Below are 20663 nucleotides of genomic sequence, written 5' to 3' on the forward strand. Positions count from 1 at the left end.
CACACCCCTGAGCCAATACTTTTTAGAAGCACCTTTGGCAGCGATTACAGCTGTGAGGCTTTCTGGGTAAGTCTCTAAGAGCTTTCCACACCTGGATTGTTGAGAAAAAAAAATCATTATTCTTTTCAAAATTCTTCAAACTCTGTCAAATTGGTTGTTGATAATTGCTAGACAACCATTTTCAGGTATCGCCATAGATTTTCAAGTAGACTTAAGTCAAAACTGTAACTCGGCCACTCAGGAACATTCACCGTCTTCTTGGTAAACAAATCCAGCGTAGATTTGGCCTTGTGTTTTAGGTTATTATCCTGCTGAAAGGTGAATTAATCTCCCATTATCTGGTGGAAAGCAGACTGAACAAGGGTTTCCTCTAGGATTTTGCCTGTGCTTAGCTTCATTACGTTTATTTTTTTATGGTGAAAAACTCCCGAGTCCTTAACGATTACAAGTTTACCCATAGCATGATGCAGCCATCACTATGCTTGAAAATATGGAGAGTGGTACTCAGTAATGTGTTGTATTGGATTTGCCCCAAACATAACACTTTGTATTCAGGACATAAAGTGAATTGCTTTGCCACATGTTTTGCAGTATTACTTTGGTGCCTTGTTGCAAACAGGATACATGTTTTGGAATATTTTTTATTCTGTTCTTTTCACTCTGTTAATTAGGTTAGTATTGTGGAGTAACTACAATGTTGTTGATCCATCCTCAGTTTTCTCTTATCACAGCCATTCAACTCTGTAACTGTTTTAGTCACCATTGGCCTCATGGTGAAATTCCTCTCCGGTAACTGAGTTAGGAAGTATCTACAAAGTATCTTTGTAGTGACTGGGTGTATTGATACACCATCCAAAGTGTAATTAATAACTTCACCATGCTCAAAGGGATATTCAATGTCTGCTTTTTTCTTTTACCTATCTACCAATAGGTGCCCTTCTTTGCGAGGCATTGGAAAACCTCCCTGGTCTTTGTGTTTGAATTTGGCTGTCGATGGCAAAATCCCTTGCATCACATTTTCATACTGGGCCAACAAAATACAAAAATACAATACAAAATATAACATGTGTAAATACCTGTTGTTAAATGGGAAACAGCACGTTAGTTGTGCAGGGCTTAACAGTGTTAATGGCTGTCGATGGCAAAATCTGTAGCATGAAGACAACTGTGTTAGCCGTGGCTTATGTGACCATGACATCGGTGTATGCTAGCTAACACAATTATTTACAGCAATCATATGCCAAAGCACATCCCAGAAAGCCCTTCAATCCCTAACAGGTACCATATACCCACACATGTATAAAATCAGTAACGTACAGCAAACTTGTACACATTGTAAAATAGAAAATAGAAAACAGTATTCAGAACGTGACCTACCCCTTGCATCACATTTTCATACTGGGAAGACCTGACGTTCGCGATCTCCCCCTATCTGCAAGCGGGGCCAATCACAACACCCCTTATTGTCATCAGAGTTGAACTAACCAATAAGAATGCTTGAACATCAAATACACATTTCTTTAGAGGCAAGTGGAAACATAACCAACCCTGTTACATTAGTCATTCAAAAATCATGTTAAACACTATTTTGCACACACAATGAGTCCATGTAACTTATTATGTGACTTAAGCACATTTTTACTGCTGAACTTATTTAGGCTTCCCATAACAAAGGGGTTGAATACTTATTGACTCAAGACATTTCAGATTTAGATTTTTTATTAATTTGTAAAAAATACAATTCCACTTTGACAGTATGGGGAGATCAGTGCCAAAAAAATCTAAATGTAATCAATTTGAAATTCAGGCTGTAGCATAACAAAATGTGGAAAAAGGGTGTGAATACTTTCTGGAGGCACTGTATATGTGGTAAACAAAGTAGCCCCCGAGCTGAGGCCTACTTCCTGCTCAGGAGCCATGTGTGCGTCATCCGCCAGAACAGAATGAGAAGCAAAGGTAGGGGTGGCAGCAGGGCTTCCCGCCAATGAAGGACGTAAAAAGAGCCACAACTGGAGCATAGCAGATTGTTTTGTCTGGTTTGCCCTTGTAGACATTTCTCGATTCCCCCACCCCTTCCTCTTTTCCACTTTTTTATTCCATTGAGAAAAACAGTGAGGTTCTTGGGGTTTTAACGCTAGTTTAAAGAATGACTTCATATGCTAGACAGGCGGTACATCTGAACGTCTGAATGGAAACCAACTCATGGTCATGAAAAGAGAAGATGCCAATTTGATTGTGGCCCATTTTGATCTGGAGAACCCATTTCACAAAACCGCAGATATGTAGTCTTCATGATGCTTGAAGTTTCCCATGAGAGGCTTTGAACCGACACCAGCCTTTAAAAATGTGGAATGCCAATGTTTCCAGAAGTGCTATTGGGTCAATAATGACCAAGTTCTTAATTTTCCCCAGAATGATGTCTACTCCCAACCTCAAAGTCTCTGGGCTGGTGGTAGCATGGAAAAGTGGTTAATCTGTTCTTTTCAGGAATCTCTAGGACTTTGAAGACAGATCGGGGTCAAACAATCAGTCTCTTACTGAAGTTTTTTCAGTGTTATTCATACAATTCCCTTGACGAATTTAGTTTCTGTTCAAGGAAAAGTTACTAGTACAAATCTACAACATAATGTGATACTTCTAAGCTGAAATAGCAACTAAATCAGTTTTGAACATGTTACACTAAGCTCACTAAGTCAGCATCTTGTGTAATTTTTTTAAATGATATTTACTTTTGATCCTGATTGATCCACACTGACCCCTAACACTAAGTGACACAGCGACAAAACCAGTGCAGTAAAGGGTATTTTCAGGGAGAGGGAGAATGGAGAGTTGACGACTCAGTTATTGGGTTAAATTGCCAACTGTCCTCCTGTCCTGACTAGACCTGGTCAGGAATAGGAGGAGGTAAGTGAGGTTTACTGCGGTTTAACTGCGGTTTGCTAGGCTTAATCTCCTGCTGCTTGTGTAGTTTTCAGTGGGACCTGCTGTCATTGCGGGCAGGAGACTGTTGCGGATCACCAACAGGCCAGACAACTAAGCATCAAGGTCACTGTCTACGTAGCCTACTGTATCAGCACATCTGTAGGAATTATTCCGAGAGGCTATCTGCATTTTGCAATTACCGCACTTCCTTACAAAATACATTTGTAGATTAGTCCACCTATTTTGAGTGTGGATTTCCACTCTCCCCTTATTGCTCAACAACAGTGCCTGGGTTGGGCCAGGTTGGTCTCAGTGACCCCTAGACATACTTCCAGAGAGGCCTATCTGGCACAGCACAGAGACATACAGTCAGCAGATACAGTTCTACAGCAGACAGCTGATGCATTAGTCTGCAGGGCTGCTTTTACATGTCATGTATAACAATACCAAGTCAGTCATTGAATGATTAGATGGATCAATACCAGGACATTCAGGACTGAGCCAGCATACGATGCTGCTACTCTGGGCAAACTCACCAGGCAGCCTCTATGTATAGTAAGCTATGCTTCAGTGAATTTGCTTTAGAAATGTTTTTCTCTTTGAAAAATCCTGAATTGTTCTTATAGTACGTTGACCAGTATCAGAAACCAGCCCATGTGTCACTTTGACTTTGGATGCTGTCCAGATATGCCAAATCTGACCCACTTTCAAATTAAAGTGTGCAATGACCATCAGGGGTGTGAGGACAAATAGAGGTGATGTCAGAAAATAAGGAATTCCAGAGGCATCAGAAAAAAATATGTCCACCCCTGAATCATGAAAGGTTGGCCAAATTAGCCATTACACTGCCCTAAAAGCAAATGTAAAAAATAAAAAAAGTATTTTTCACATCTTCAGAACAAGCATAGGGAAGCTCAGTTATGGAACTGATGCTGACTGGATCATGGCAAGCATTCTTGTTTGCCTGGTGGCTCTCTAGGCACAATAGCATCAATTATGTTAGTCTGCAAAATAGCTTACAATTTGGTTTAGGCTATACATTTCAAAGGCATTGAGCCAGTAAATGAAGAGATTGCTTTATCTGGCCATGGTTAGAAGGGATAAATCTTTCGTTAAATTTACGACAAAAGTTTTTTTTTTTATGCATTTTAGCAAACCCTAACTGTTTTCCTAGCCTTAACCTAATTCTCATAACCTGCTACGAAAAGTCAAATCACAAAAGCTATAGCCTGAGTACCAGTCTTTTTAGCTAACATTCCACTCCTTGTTATTGCCAAGAAGGAGTGGCAGGGAGTGGAATGTTAGCTAAAGAGACTGGTACTCAGGCTACAAAAGCAGTATCCCATCTAGTAAAAACCGGCTTTATCTGCCTCCTCCTACTTCCTCTACGAGCACATGGAGCCGGTGACAAGACTAAACCAGTTCCATCCGACGTCGACTTGAGGGCCAGTTTCAGCTGGCGTGTTGTCTTGGAGACGGCACCTCTATAAATACAGTCAGTATCGAGACACAGACGTACACTTTTAGTTCAGACGGAGAGCGTTATTCAGTTCTTTGACAGATTCGTCTGACAAGGGGAAACCAAGTAATTTTTTTCCAGGATTCTGGTCTAATGGACACACTCTTTGTAAATGCTTTTTAAGGTACCTTAATTTATTCTACGTTTTCACAATAACCTCCTAATTTATTTTAAACTGGTAAGTTAGGCTACCGGTATTCATTATGAGCTATCCAATTTGGCGTGTCTATTTTTTAGCTAGTAAGTTAACGTTAGAGTAATGTTATGGCTATGCCATATTTTACAAGTAGTAACGTTAGCTACCTTTTGCGTAGCGATATCTTCTAACGTTAATATATTTTGGTGTTTGCTTGATGGAAGTGATGGGTTTGGAGTATGATTTGGACCTCGGGAATGTCATTAGCTAGCTGCAGTAACGTTCGCTTGGCAAATTTATTTTATGCTGAAATTCATACTGCCAGTAACTACTGATGGTAGTTGGCTACTTCGACAAAGATCGTGTCCTTTTCGTTTTCCACTCGTTATTACAGCCTCAATGTCAAAATTGGCTATATCATAAATTCATGAAAATGTGCTTTTTGTTCTTAATTTAAGGTTAACAGTATGGTTAGGTTTACAATAACGTTTTAAGAAGATGCATTGAATGAATAGGGGGGTTTATGACTTTGTGGCTGTGGTAACTAGTGACGACCCAGGGTTTCTATCCCGAGGAGCAACATTGTGAGACTTCAGGGAATGCTTGCGAAACAGGCCAGGGTTTGGAATTTGAAGTGAGAAATTTGTACATAGTAGTTCATTTTGTCAATCTAAAGGCACAACCTAGATTCGAGACAATTTAAGTAGTTGAATATGTTGTTACTGCTACCTCGTGAAAGTCACACATTGACACGTTTTCATTCAAAGGAGTGCCTTTGACTTAACGGCGTGCGCACGCGCAGTTCGGCGTGAGACAACGTTGTGCCCTATGACGTGTTTTTGCACACGAGCTAAAAGTAAAAGGCGTCCACATTAAAACAGTTTGGAAGAGTATGTGCATATTATGATTACGTTTTTGTTCGTTTTGGGCTTCAGTAATGTTTGTTTTTCGGTTGTTGGGCACAGGACTTTTTTCTTTTCTTGAGGCAAGCTGAAGTCTTATGCCCCTTCGTCGTCATTCTCCCTTAAAAGCCCTTAGCTTGGAAAATCTGAAAAAAGCGGCAATAGTAACGTAAACTCACCCCATTCCGTACAAATGTGCGTAACCGCGACATTCAAACGAGGCTACAAAGAAAACTAATGGGACTGTGTTGACTTCCCAAATCGGGGGTGTGAACTAGGTTTCTATTCAAGCGTTGATCGACATGGTAATGGCTCTATAGTATTGGAGAAAAGTTGAAAAAACGGACCCTCCGTTACATCTTGACGTGTCATGTCGTAACGTACAGCATGCATAAAGCAACTATTTCGGTCTTACAATCTCTCTCCACCTGGTGTAGCACTTCTCTCATCGTTTAAAAACAAGAAATGGACAGTGATGGGGGTACGGGGGATACCTAGTAATTTTTTTCATCATTGCATGCGATCAATATTCTCAAAGCCGCTGTTTACTTCTAAGATCACTTTAGCACCGCCCTAAAACCCAGATTCAAATAGGTATGTAATGACACATTATATAAACGTTTTATTGTTTTTATTTACATTTTAGAGGTGATGAGTTGGACAGATCGAGTGAAAAAAGCTATTTTCCCACACGACATCTGTCCTTCTCACTATCACGCATTAGTTTTGCTTCCCCACACGCCTTTTTTTTAAAAAGACCCGACGGGGCTCATTGCCTGCTTGAATTATGCAGAAACGGGCAGTGTTTAGGTCATGTAATTGATTTTGTTGGAAAGGGGAGAAATTGTGCTTTACAATGGTATTGACATTACAGTTGATCTGGAAGTATTACGTTTTTGGGGCGCTAAAATAAGGGCAATCGTACGGACCAAGGCGATGTACGCGTTTACGTGAGATTGTTACTGTTTGTCGATTTGAGACACTGTAGCCAGTGTATACTTCCTCAAAATAGTCAGAATTAATCTAAGATAATGCAATAAATATGTTGTGCAATTTTACATCTAACTAAAATGTTTGGTGTAGTATTTTGCGATAAACATTTGCATGACAACGAGTGGTTTCTAATTGAATTACAAACACGTCATAGACTAATCTCTACTGTTAACCAATTACCGATTTCGGTTTGCCCCAAGAAAAAATGTGCCTGAACAACCGAGAAAAGGGGGGGAAAACGAAAAAAAATGTCATCATAATATAGGCGCAAACTGTTTCGGCGGGGAAGCATTGGGCGCCTTTAGCTAGCCAACTTCACCATGACATCGCCTACAAGTGTGATCAGGGATTTTTATTGGAGAAGCAGTTTCTGCCTGTCTTCATACTGTACTGTCTTTGTTTTATCCCTTTGAGAGGGACATGGCTAGAAGGGATCCAGCTTTTGTCAAATTGCTAACTCAGTTCTCCTAACCTGCTATGAAAAATAAAATCTGACGTTTATTTGACAGAAGCTGGATTATTTCTAGCCATTACTCTTTGAGAGCTGGAGAAAAGATTGCGCTAGTAGGCCTACTCAAGAGTCTGCAATTCGGGATCATTGGGAAGTCCCTTTCCCCATTGAAGTTGACATTTTAAAATGGTTGGTTTAGGGAGGGATGTCCCAAGGATGCTGTATAGCATTACCCAAGGGTGTGCTTGTTCAACAAACATTTTTCATAGTGGCCAATAATGCATTAAAGCAACTTTAAGCAAGTATATTGCCTATTCATCTGGATAAGACTGCTGCTGCTAACAGTAACTGCTCTTCCTATAGTGTATTCTAAAATGATAATAGGTCTGGTTGACACTGAATGCAGGAAATGGCCATTAAACTCAACACAGCAAATTACACTATGTCCTCTTTATGCTACAAATGTTATTTTACTGTTTGCAGAATAATCGCTTTAGGAAAGCGCAGACTGGCTACTCTGCAGGCCCCGGCCTAGAGTGTTATGTGAAAGGTTTCAACTTCACTGGTGAACCGCCTTGGCTGCTCTGCACCTGATTAAACTACTTTGCCAAATTCCAACTCTTTCTTGTCCAGGTAAGAGTTGCTTTCCAATCCACTGTCATTTCCAACATGCATGTCATAATATTCTAGAATGGGTGTTAACAGCACATGCCTATGAAATACTGGGGTTGGTTGTAATTGGTGTACTGTAGCCCTGGGAGTAATTATGCTAGTAATTTAGGCACATTCCAGTTCCAGATAATAATGAGCAGTCTTGTACAGGCATTTGAATGTTACTTTTAGGGAATTGTCCTTGTAAAATGTGCAAGTCATTGAGCCAACAGTGATAAGGCTATTCCTTGTAGCTGTGCTACCATTTTAACTCAGATCTACTTTCCCCACAGTTTTCTTTTGTGACGAATCTAAAAGTTATTCTGCAACCATGAACACTTTCGATCCTGCCGATTTTGCCTTCCTGGAGGAGGGCTTCTGTGCCCGTGACATTGTTGAGCAGAAGATCAATGAGATGTCCATGTCGGTAAGAAGAACTTCCTGCTGTCCCTGATTTTGCTGCATTTGGTGTGAGACGTGACTTGTTGAGGCATTTGTCACTGTAAGATGTATTTCTTATTCGCTTGCATCTGTGTCTTTGCCCCTCCAGGATGATAAGGATGCCTTCTACGTGTGCGACTTGAGTGACGTGCTGAAGAAGCACATGCGATGGGCGCGTGCCATGCCTCGCGTAACGCCCTTCTATGCTGTCAAATGCAACGACAGCCGGACTGTTGTCACGACCTTGGCCTCCTTGGGCGCTGGCTTTGACTGTGCAAGCAAGGTATGTCTCTTTCTGAACATCTCCTGGTTTATTGAAATGGCCTTGACCCCCAACCCTGCTGCTCTGTGAATGTGTTTCCTGTTCTGATCCAGTCTGTTTTTGTCCCATCAGACTGAGATCCAGATTGTTCAGTCTCTGGGTGTGGACGCTAGCAGGATTATCTACGCCAACCCTTGCAAGCAGGTATCCCAGATCAAGTATGCCTCTGCCCACGGAGTGCAGATGATGACCTTCGACAGCGACGTGGAGCTCATGAAGGTGGCTCGGTGCCACGACAATGCCAAGTAAGAAACATCTCCACCGCCATTCTTTAGCCACACTGAAAACACTTGGTTTTGTAAGTAACTTATCCGGCTACTCTAGAAAAGTGCACCTCCAACTTTCCTTTCTCCCTGTCCAGACTAGTCCTGCGCATTGCCACAGATGATTCCAAGGCTGTGTGCCAGCTCAGTGTCAAGTTTGGTGCCACCATGAAGGCATGCCGGGGTCTCCTGGAGAGGGCTAAGGAACTGGGCCTGGATGTTATCGGGGTCAGCTTCCACGTGGGGAGCGGCTGCACTGACCCAGACACCTACAGCCAGGCCATCTCTGACGCCCGCTGTGTCTTTGACATGGGGGTGAGTGTCTTTCTGCTTGGAACTTATCACCTAAATTTTATAAATGGACCCTTAACCTCTCTGGTACAAGTGGGACGCTAGTGTCCCACCTCGCCAACAACCAGGGAAATTGCAGGGCACCAAATTCAAAACAACAAACCTCATAATTAAAATTCCTCAAACATATAAGTATTATACACCATTTTAAAGATAACCTTGTTAATCCAGCCACAGTGTCTGATTTCAGCGCCTAGCCACAGAAAACCATACAGCCATTTTCCAAAGAAGGAGAGGTGTCACAAAAGACAGAAATAGCATTAAAATTAATCACTTACTTTTGATCTTCATCTGATGGCACTCCCAGGTCTCCATGTTAGACAATAAATGTTTGTTTTGTTCGATAAAGGTCATTTGTCAAAATACCCCCTTTTTGTTTGCGTTTAGTCCAGTAATCCAAAATGCACAAGGCGCGGGCACTAAGTCCAGACAAAGTAAAAAACGTTCCATTACAGTTCGTAGAAACATGTCAAATTATGTATATAATCAATCTTTAGGATGTTTTTATCAAATCTTCAATAATATTCCAACCAGACAATTCCTTTGTCTTTAGAAATGAAAAGGAACGGAGCTCGAGCTCACGGCCGTGCGTGAGACTTTGCTCATGGCTTTCAGCCCGACTACTGGTTCAAACAGCTCTTATTCGCTCCCCCTTCACAGTACAAGCCTGAAACAATGTTCTAACGAATGTTGACATCTAGTGGAAGCCGTAGGAAGTGACCCCATAGACACAGTATATTGGATAGGCAATCACTTGAAAAACTACAAATCTCAGATTTCCCACTTCCTGGTTGGATTTTTCTCAGGTTTTCCTGCCATATGAGTTCTGTTATACTCACAGACATCTTTCAAACAATTTTAGTGACTTCAGAGTGTTTTCTATCCAAATCTACTAACAATATGCATATCCTTGCTTCTGGGCCTGATTAGCAGGCCGTTTACTCTGGGTACGCTTTTCATCCGGACGTGAAAATACTGCCCCCTACACCAGTGAGGTTAACCTGCAGTTGGCCCTCGAGTCCTCAAGTAGGTCTAACTCAACTTTGTTGGTTCTCTTTTCTGCAGGCCGAGGTGGGTTTCAACATGACCCTCCTGGACATTGGTGGCGGTTTCCCTGGATCTGAGGATACCAAGCTCAAGTTTGAGGAGATCACAGCAGTTATCAACCCAGCACTGGACAAGTATTTCCCTGCCGACTCTGGGATCCGGATCATTGCTGAGCCAGGCCGCTACTACGTGGCCTCTGCCTACACCCTAGCTGTTAACGTCATCGCAAAGAAGGTCATCATGAACGAGCAGTCTGCCTCTGACGGTATGAGCAAATTGACTCAGGCATTAACCACAAGTTTGCAGATTGACGTGCCAAATAAAATTGCATCACTCAATCAAAAGTAATAGCGAGCCAAGTTTCATTATAATTTACACAACTCTGCCCCTACAGAGGATGACGATTGGACCAGTGACCGGACTCTGATGTACTATGTGAACGATGGCGTCTATGGCTCCTTCAACTGTATTCTATATGACCATGCTCACCCCTTGCCTACCCTGCACAAGGTAAGTTGATTAACACACCATTTCAATCAACCAAACTAACTCACACAAAGTTGGTCCATAAAACCAATAAAATAAGTCTGACAATTGTTTGTTAATCCCTGTTCTCATTATCCATCTACAGAAGCCAAAGCCAGATGAGCGTATGTACCCCTGCAGCATCTGGGGACCAACCTGTGACGGCCTGGATCGCATCGCTGAGGTGTGCACTCTGCCGGACATGCAAGTGGGAGAGTGGCTGCTGTTTGAGAATATGGGGGCCTACACCGTGGCTGCGTCCTCTACCTTCAACGGCTTCCAGAAGCCAGACATCTACTACATCATGTCCCGCACAGCTTGGTAAGTTGTTGGGAATGTGAATGTGGCAGCATCTCTCCATACAGAGATGAATCATCAATTCTCAACCTTCTTTCTGATTCTAAATCTGTCTCGGTGTTCTCTTGTCCTGTGTAGGCAGTGCATACAGCAGATCTGTGCCCAGGGGATGCCCACCCCTGTTGAGGATGCGTCCTGTGTGACATCCACCTGTGGCCATGAGAGCAGCCTGGTACTGCCCGCCAAATCTAGCCAGACCTGTGTGCTCTAAACACCAACATAATCTCATACATACCCACTGCCACTCTACCAGCCCAGCACCCTGTGTTTTTATTAATTTCCTATTTAATGTTTTTTTTTTTTATAATTAAAGGCCAGTTACTTGACGGGAGAATGAGAGGGGCATGTTAGTGCACATTTCTCACTTTTCTGTATGAAAGAATGAGATCTAATCCTGAGCTGAGGCTGAATCTCTTAACATCACTAAAGGTACATCTCGGAGGGTTGGAGTCATATTGTTACAGGGTTCTGATTGTCTTATGCCTACAAAGGTTGTATGTTCAATTCCAGTAGGGGCCACAAAACACCTTAATTTGCATTGACCATAAATCGCTTTAGATGAGAGCATTTGCAAAATGACAATGTAAATGTTACATGGCAGTGTTGTAGGGGATTTTCTCTTGTAAACTCCAATTCCCAGAAGGCTCCCTGTTTCAATTGAATCCACAACCCAATCTCATGACTCTAAAGGGGCTGTTTGAGGGCGAATTACTTCTCCAGGAAATGGCTGCTACAGATATTTAATTTTCCCCGGTCTCCTCTTTCATACAGAACCCTTTGTTCAATGTAGGGACCATGCAGACTGTCCCTCTTCTCCTTTTCTGTATTTTTTTTAAATATATTGTCTTTTGTTGCTAGGTAGTATGTCAGTTAATGATACAAATAATAGTTGTTACTATTGACGATGCATTTTAAAAAGAATACGAAGGAGATGGGATTGCACATTTGTATCACTTTCCTATGGAAACTTTTGTATTTTTTTATTTTGTTATTTTTTTTATTTTTTTTAAATAAAATGTGTAGGTGCAGAGCTGAATGTTGTGTGGTTCTTTACATTTACATTTAAGTCATTTAGCTTACAAATTGGTGCATTCACCTTATGATATCCAGTGGAACAACCACTTTACAATAGTGCATCTAACTCTTTTAAGGGGGGGGTTAGAAGGATTACTTTATCCTATCCTAGGTATTCCTTAAAGAGGTGGGGTTTCAGGTGTCTCCGGAAGGTGGTGATTGACTCCGCTGACCTGGCGTCGTGAGGGAGTTTGTTCCACCATTGGGGTGCCAGAGCAGCGAACAGTTTTGACTGGGCTGAGCGGGAACTGTACTTCCTCAGAGGTAGGGAGGCGAGCAGGCCAGAGGTGGATGAACGCAGTGCCCTTGTTTGGGTGTAGGGCCTGATCAGAGCCTGAAGGTACGGAGGTGCCGTTCCCCTCACAGCTCCGTAGGCAAGCACCATGGTCTTGTAGCGGGTGCGAGCTTCAACTGGAAGCCAGTGGAGAGAGCGGAGGAGCGGGGTGACGTGAGAGAACTTGGGAAGGTTGAACACCAGACGGGCTGCGGCGTTCTGGATGAGTTGTAGGGGTTTAATGGCACAGGCAGGGAGCCCAGCCAACAGCGAGTTGCAGTAATCCAGACGGGAGATGACAAGTGCCTGGATTAGGACCTGCGCCGCTTCCTGTGTGAGGCAGGGTCGTACTCTGCGAATGTTGTAGAGCATGAACCTACAGGAACGGGTCACCGCCTTGATGTTAGTTGAGAACGACAGGGTTTTGTCCAGGATCACGCCAAGGTTCTTAGCACTCTGGGAGGAGGACACAATGGAGTTGTCAACCGTGATGGCGAGATCATGGAACGGGCAGTCCTTCCCCGGGAGGAAGAGCAGCTCCGTCTTGCCGAGGTTCAGCTTGAGGTGGTGATCCGTCATCCACACTGATATGTCTGCCAGACATGCAGAGATGCGATTCGCCACCTGGTTATCAGAAGGGGGAAAGGAGAAGATTAATTGTGTCGTCTGCATAGCAATGATAGGAGAGACCATGTGAGGATATGACAGAGCCAAGTGACTTGGTGTATAGCGAGAATAGGAGAGGGCCTAGAACAGAGCCCTGGGGGACACCAGTGGTGAGAGCACGTGGTGCGGAGACAGATTCTCGCCACGCCACCTGGTAGGAGCGACCTGTCAGGTAGGACGCAATCCAAGCGTGGGCCGCGCCGGAGATGCCCAACTCGGGGAGGGTGGAGAGGAGGATCTGATGGTTCACAGTATCAAAGGCAGCTGATAGGTCTAAAAGGATGAGAGCAGAGGAGAGTTAGCTTTAGCAGTGCGGAGCGCCTCCGTGACACAGAGAAGAGCAGTCTCAGTTGAATGACTAGTCTTGAAACCTGACTGATTTGGATCAAGAAGGTCATTCTGAGAGAGATAGCAGGAGAGCTGGCCAAGGACGGCACGTTCAAGAGTTTTGGAGAGAAAAGAAAGAAGGGATACTGGTCTGTAGTTGTTGACATCGGAGGGATCGAGTGTAGGTTTTTTCAGAAGGGGTGCAACTCTCACTCTCTTGAAGACGGAAGGGACGTAGCCAGCGGTCAAGGATGAGTTGATGAGCGAGGAGCCTGCAGCCCCTGGACCCCCATGGTGCAACTCTCGGGGTATAATCTTTCTGGGGTATAGTCTGTATCCTTTTGGTGGAGATGGATAACACCGTGAGGATAATACTACAGTAGTTAAGTGATTCACTCTTATTAATAATATACAAGTCAAGTTGGGACATACCTACTCATTCAAGGGTTTTACATTTTTTTACTATTTTCTACATTGTAGAATAATGGTGATGACATCAAAACTATGAAATCATGTATTAACCATCGTAGGATACTGCAGAAGACTAGGGTATGTCTGTATCTTGCATCCTGGTCCATGAAGCTGTTAGAGTTGCTCATTTGGAAGACATGAGGAAGCTGCACCAGAACCTGGCAGATGGAGCCTGTTATAGGCATATTCTTTGTGGCAACCTGGAATAAGAATGTTAACATGACTTCATAATACTCAATTAACAATGCTTCTAATGTCATGGGGTATAACTCATTAGTTGAAATCGTACAGACGGTGGATTGAAGAGCCCTCAGGCTAAGTGCACACTGACATGGCCACGGTAGTTGAAGTGCTTGGATGGAGTTGAACAACCGTGTCTGGCGATAGTACTTGGCCCAGTTGTTCAGGTTCCACATGCACGCTGGAGAAGTCCACCCCATGGGGGTCCAGGGGCTGCAGGTTCAGATGCTTCATCACATACTTAAAGAAAGCACAGCAGGGATTGTGGTTAAAGGCAGCCTGTATAATGCAAAAATTATACTTCCCTGAACTTTACAAAATTATTTACAATAGCAGAAGCAGACATTTTTGGCTTGGTTTAACACTGTCCTTATAACAGAACTGGATGAAATATGAAGGCGACTTAATCTAGGCTACTGTTTATCAATCCAGCCTAATCCTACCAGTAGATGCTCCCAGTTCTGCATGAGGAAGATGTTGGCCTGGTCCACCACCAGCATCTCAATGGAGGACAGGAAGTCAAAGCCACGCCCTCCAGCACCGTACGCAGGCAAAGCGGAGACACTATAGCGATGTCAGCGGAGTAGAAGGGTGTGTAGAGCCTAAAAATGCTTCTCAAGATGGACACACCTGGTTTGGAGAACGGGGGGGTCAAAGGTTAATAATGGTCAGAGGTAGAGCTGGGCGATATGGACAAAATTCCATATTGCAATACATTTACATATTTTTTTGCGATAACAATTCAGTGATAAATCATTTTGGGGGGAGGAGCTAGAGCTGGGCGATGTGGACAGAAAGTCATATTGCGATAATTGTAACTATTTTGCTCGATATCAATAAATTCAACATTTATATATTTCTTTATGAACAGTTACTTTACATTAGCGGCAGGGATACATTACCATCTTTTTTACCCTAGAGAATCAGACAAAAATGTAGGCTACACTCCACCTATTGACTTCTTTGCATATTCAAGCCTGTCTCAAAATACAACACTGCTCCTGGAGGATGGTTGGCCACCCTTGGTAGCCTATAAAATATTGTAACTTTACAATTACAAACAAACACTTTTTGTCTTTTGAATATAATTCCCTCCACGACTCGAAATAAAAAAAACAATAAAAAATGAATCTACAGTTCAAAACAGACTCTGGGACGACAGATCCAAAATACATACACGTACATACATGTACATACATCAGTCTCATTGCTTACATGTATTTTGGATCTGTCGTCCCAGAGTCTGTTTTGAACTGTAGATTCATTTTTTATTGTTTTTTTAATTTCGAGCCGTGGAGGGAATTGCACATTCAACAATTAAGCAATGAGACTGATGCAACAGATCAGACGTTTAGCTTAAAATGTTGATTAAGATGTATTTCTTACTTTTTCCTGCTTGTCTCAGACAAGAGGACAAGCATTAATGTCGAGCCCTGTAATGCATAGGCTATTGCTGTCGACCAAAATTTGGTCACTAAATAATGGTTTTAGAATAATCTACAGAAGCATTGCGTACCAAAACCATCTAAAATTACATATTTAAGCTAAATGCTCTGGTAAGAGGAAGGCAAAGTCAGTCATTTTCGGTTTATAGTCCCAACTCTAGTCAGAGGGAGAAGCAAAAATGGAGTGCAATCTATCTGATGTGTTGGGAGAAAGGGGTGGTGGAGGTGGACATGAGAGGAGGTTAAACAATGTTGGCCGTAAAACTTTAAATAAGCACACATAAAAATGTAATTAAGCTCAGATGAATGATGTGGGCTTCCCTTGACCTGAGTCTTGGCATTAGTACCAGCTGTGATCCTTTTCACATCCTCCTCGCTAATCTCTGTATCAAGGCACAGCTTAAAAGGGTCTAGAAAACACAGGAAGCTCTTTTAAAAATTGAAAACACATTGAAGCATTGTCTTTTCACTTAAAACTCTGCTTCAGGAGTCGGTTGCTGCACTAAGCTATGAAGAATTCCAGGGCTGGATAGTGGATACAAAACCAGAATGAAGGAGGACAATTGAAATCATTCTCAATGTTTGCTTACCTTCTTTCTCCTCTTGTTCAGCAGTGCTCTCTGCACCCTCCTGTTCTCCCTCTCCAGAGTAGTTGTTCTCCAGACAGAACTGAGACTCATGCTCCTTGTCCTCGAACTCCTCTCCTCCTGCTGTTTCATCCTGCATATCATCTTCTCCCCTAGCGGACTAAACTCCAATTCATGGTGAAGGAAGTTTATGATGAACTTCACCAACAGAAGTTCATCATAAACTTCCTTCACCATGGAGTGAAGTTTAGTCTGCTACCTCACCCCCTTTATTTGATCCTGCTTCCTCCTCATCTGCCTCTTCTGGTGTCACAGTCAAACCATTTCCTGCTTCTTGATGTTCCTCATCTTCCTCACCGTCACTGCCTAATAAAATCAAGCAGAATAGAAAATTCTCATTTTAAATTCTGATCTGATTTGCACTCCATGACTGTTCTAAAGTCAAACAACAATCATGACATAACCAATATTCAATATATCTGCAAGCGAAACTATGGTTCAATCAGTGTGCACTTTCACACTTTCACTTGCCTTCACTGAGATGCTCTTCCACCTCTTTATCCTTTACACTCTTCTCATCTTCGCTTTCGTGGTCTGCAGGGCAGCTGAGAGTTGACAACAACTTCTGATATGTCGACTTTTCTCTGGTTCGTCGTTCTCGTCACTTTCAGCTCTGGACTGTATCAGGCTGTCTGGCTGTAGCAAAGAGAAAACATTATAAAACACAAGGTTGCTATGTAGCTAGGAAACTAGCTAGCTAGCTAACTAATTGCAAGTCAAATAAGTAGCTAGCTGACAAGACAGTAGACTTACCAGATCCAATATTTGTGTTTTCTCTGCCTTTTCTGTGACTCTAGAATAAATCATTTAAAACATTTGATTTATATTATATGCAGTGTCAAGGGAGTAACATGATGTATAGCCAGCCAGCTAGCTATAGAGCCACACGGTGGAGGTGTCATAATACCCTTTAAACCTAACGGTCAAACAGTGAAAAGGGCCTCCCGAGTGTCGCATCACTACAGGCCGAGGTTCCATGCTATGTCATAGCCGGCCTTGACCAGGAGACCCATGAGGTGGCGCACACTTGGCCCAGCGGCGTCCAGGTTAGAGAAGGGTTTGGCTGGCCGTGATATCCTTTTCCCATCGTGCTCTAGCGTCTCTTTGTGGCGGGCCGGGCGCCTGCAAGCTGACTTCGGTCGCCAGCTGGACTGTGTTTCGTCCGAAACATTGGTGCGGCTGGCTTACGGGTTAAGTGAGCAGTGTGTCAAGAAGCAATGCGGCTTGGCAGGGTCATGTTTCGGAGGATGCATGGCTCTCAACCTTCGCCTCTCCCGAGTTTGTAGGGGAGTTGCAGCGATTGGACAAGACTGTAACTACCAATTGGATATCATGAAAAAGGGGTAAAAGTACAAAAACAACAACAGGGAAATGATTCCAATTGTTTTTTCACCATTAATTTCCCATGGGGGATTTTAAAAACACTTAATATAAGGGCTGTATTTTGTGTAGGCTTACCCTGGTGTGTCGGTTTGATCTCAATTGGAGAAGGTGACTTTTATCAATATATTCAGCTCTATTTACTCTCAGATTCAAAATTGCTAATTAGCATCAAAGTAGGGGTACTAAGCTAACATATCATACCATGGATCATTTAGCAATTTGATTTTGAATTTTAGGACCCCTTTAGGTATTATTTTTTGAATAAACATATTGTTTGTAGAATGAGCAGCGATACTCCTCTGGGTGTAAACTCTGTGGATTTGAAAAGTAGAAGTGCTCAGAGTAGAATGGAACCCCCTTTTACTGCGACACAACATACAGAATGAAATTGTGTATGGTGCAATATGTATGTCCAATATGAAAAACATACTGAACATCGTGCAATACGAATGGGCTAATTAACAATGGGATTTAAAAGTGTTTTCTAAAGTTGATTATTATAATTATATTATTAATATTGTTATTACTATTATTATTAACAGTAGATAAATAATGTTTTGTTATTTGTATTACTGCTGTTACCATGATAACTATCTAGTAATCCTTACTTTTAATGCTGTTAACAATAATGTCAATGCTATAATATTATTTGTAAAGGCGATTAACTATTTTCCTTTTTCCATATTGTTAAACGAAATTAATTTGCAAAATACATTTGCTCACAAAATGTTATGAATTGTCGACCATTGTATAATTTTTTACCATCTTCATTGCGAGACTTTTATTTTGAAGTGAAATCGCCGTGGTCACGACCTTATTCCTTCTACGTCTTGCTTATTCTTGCTGGTAGAATGTAGGTGGGAGACACCGGTAGACACGTGTGTTTGGGTTTTTCCGCAGGACAATAGGGTCACTTCCGGTATTCAAATTAAAGGGATAATCCACAATAAATTTTCGACAAAAAAGTATATTACACTACATTCTATTATTAAACTCTGTGCTCTTACTTTGGCTGTAATTGATTCACCCAGACAGACTGTGTGATTTTATGTCGATGACAGCAAAGATTTAGTTGGGAAATATTTTATCAAGGCCTTGAGGAAAGATTCCGCTCTTCCCTTTTTAACGGAACCTGCTCTTGCTACAATAAAGAGATGCTCCTATACAACAGGTGAATGCTTGATAACATTATAATAGGTCCTCAAAGTTGCTGAAGCTTTCATCTGATGAGAGGTTGTGAAGGTATGACACTGGGCACAAGAACTGGTGGGTTGTTGATCTGCAGTGACTTCTCAACTACGGTTGCCTATTTGGTCATATTTGACCAATCAATTAATTAATTATGCATCATGGGGATATCAGTTTACTGTTTGCCTGTTTTAACTGTTACCATGGCAGAACTTCATTTATTATTAACCATTTTGGTGTCTAGTTTTCTTACTCAGACCATTTTGGACTTAGCTGACTTAGCTCATGTCAATGAGGAAAATTAACAATAGCATAAGGGTATGGCTTAATCTTACAAGAATGCATCTTACTTCACTGAAAGAGAGATGTTGACCATGTAAAACATGTAAAACACCCTCTTGCATTCCAATGGAGGGCACAACCTCAAGACAAGACAAAGAAAAGGCTCAGAGAACCGTAAGGTTTCGGGTGGCATCTGCAAATAGTGGTCGCATTTTAACTGAGGTTTTCAAGGATGACACATTGACATTGTGTGGCTCAGTGACAGACTCAGTTGACTCGGACTGCACCAGCAACTCGGAGAGCGAGCAGGCGAGCTCCCCACCAACCAGCGAGGCAAATGGGCATCTGTGTGGGCTGGTGGGCACAGCGCCGGATGATTGCGGGAGTGATCCGGATGACCTGCTTATGTACGCTAGCACCAAAAAGGAGCTGCTCTTTAGCAACAAGCGCATTAATATCTGCAGCAAGAATGGGACTGTACGTGGTGTGAAGAACAAAGTCAGTGCAGGTCAAGCACTGTTCAACAACCTTTCCAACCTCTCCAACGTGTATACAGTGAGTAATTTAACAATGTTATATTCCTCATAGCTATCCTAGCAGGCTTGTGTTTACTTTAGGGAAAAGTCACACAGTGTCAAAACACATCATTATGAGACTTTTGGATCATGTTTGATTTAGGGCATCAGGAGACTTGAAAGCAGTATAAAACTTCAATGTATCAAAAGCGGACTAATGAATAATATATGAAAAAATTGTTTCAGTAAAATTCCCCTTTAATAACAATTCCCCTTTCTAGTCACACTTTACAGTGTGTTCCTAATACCTATGCAATTACAGGGTAACTACAGTGAAGGTACACATTGTTACAGTACTTACAACAGCATTTATCTGTTTCTTTCTCTACCTGCCGTCTTGAAGGGTAACCTGCGTGGCAGCCGACCTCAGCTGAAAAGAATACCATGGGAAAAAGATGATGGGAACTGAGACTGGGTCTACTGACTCTGCTGGCTATTATAACACACAACCTTTGGTCGTCAAGATTTGTGTTTATGTATTTACTTCAGGGACAGTCACACTAGGCCCAGTGTCTCAATTACTCCCCCTAGTCCCTTATGGTTTATGACCTGAATGGTTGAGATAATAGGGAATAATCAAGCAATCCTAAATCCAATACAGTAGAGATCCAAACCCTACAGTTATGAACAGACTAATCCTCTAAATACACCATTATTCTAGAGGCTGTGTAAATCAGCTATGCCAAACCCTGTATTGGACATGTGCTATTGAATGGATGAATTCAAAATAAAAATCTTAATGTCCTACAAATCTGTTTTTGATCAGTAAAAAACCCCACTTTAACACAAAGTTACAGTCCTATGACTGTAAGACAACATGTACTTCACCATGGAAAAGTTATCAGAATGGAGCATCATATTTCTTTGCTGATGTTTATAAATACTTTCTAAGGTTAAATGTTTTTGTAAGTGGGCTGCTTTTTGAGTGTAAATTGGATGAAATCATTTAAGACTGTATTCTTGGAAGAACAATGCATTCTTTATATAGTAAAACCATGCTTAACCATGCTCTTGCACTATTGTATTTTGAAGACTAAGAACCATGTAGGTTTGTAAGTTTATACACTGGTAATAATTCTAGCTTTTTCTTTCATTTCCCAGATGAAATATATATATTTTTACCTTTATTTAACTAGGCAAGTCAGTTAAGAACAAATTCTTATTTTCAATGACGGCCTAGGAACAGTGGGTTAACTGCCTTGTTCAGGGGA

The 20663-nt window shown here is 42.0% G+C and overlaps 2 protein-coding genes and 1 long non-coding RNA gene across 4 annotated transcripts in view; 2 read left to right on the top strand and 1 right to left on the bottom strand.

The window, feature by feature from the left end:
- The window catches only part of LOC139553435 (uncharacterized), an 84282-nt gene extending 74919 nt beyond the window's left edge, over positions 1 to 9363 (bottom strand). The window contains exon 1 of the long non-coding RNA XR_011670651.1: positions 9230 to 9363. This is a non-coding gene — a long non-coding RNA (uncharacterized lncRNA). The remainder of the gene's footprint in view (positions 1 to 9229) is intronic.
- On the top strand, positions 4292 to 11908 carry LOC139553433 (ornithine decarboxylase 1-like). 2 transcript variants are annotated; one of them, XM_071365746.1, is made up of 10 exons: positions 4292 to 4565; positions 7407 to 7556; positions 7868 to 8001; positions 8125 to 8298; positions 8410 to 8582; positions 8699 to 8915; positions 10017 to 10263; positions 10393 to 10508; positions 10630 to 10844; positions 10959 to 11908. In XM_071365746.1, the coding sequence occupies exons 3-10, from the start codon at positions 7906 to 7908 to the stop codon at positions 11089 to 11091; spliced, it is 1371 nt and encodes a 456-aa protein (XP_071221847.1). In that variant the 5' UTR covers positions 4292 to 4565; positions 7407 to 7556; positions 7868 to 7905; the 3' UTR covers positions 11092 to 11908. The 2 variants fall into 2 exon arrangements, with proteins under 2 accessions (XP_071221847.1, XP_071221848.1); XM_071365747.1 differs by having other exon boundaries at positions 4438 to 4619.
- A 7017-nt stretch (positions 11909 to 18925) lies between these two features.
- On the top strand, positions 18926 to 19861 carry grxcr1b (glutaredoxin and cysteine rich domain containing 1 b). The gene is made up of 2 exons (XM_071365031.1): positions 18926 to 19432; positions 19796 to 19861. The coding sequence occupies exons 1-2, from the start codon at positions 19004 to 19006 to the stop codon at positions 19859 to 19861; spliced, it is 495 nt and encodes a 164-aa protein (XP_071221132.1). The 5' UTR covers positions 18926 to 19003.
- Positions 19862 to 20663: the final 802 nt, after the last annotated feature.

The sequence above is a fragment of the Salvelinus alpinus genome, chromosome 25 (assembly GCF_045679555.1).
Source record: "Salvelinus alpinus chromosome 25, SLU_Salpinus.1, whole genome shotgun sequence".
Classification (NCBI taxonomy): Eukaryota; Metazoa; Chordata; class Actinopteri; order Salmoniformes; family Salmonidae; genus Salvelinus; species Salvelinus alpinus.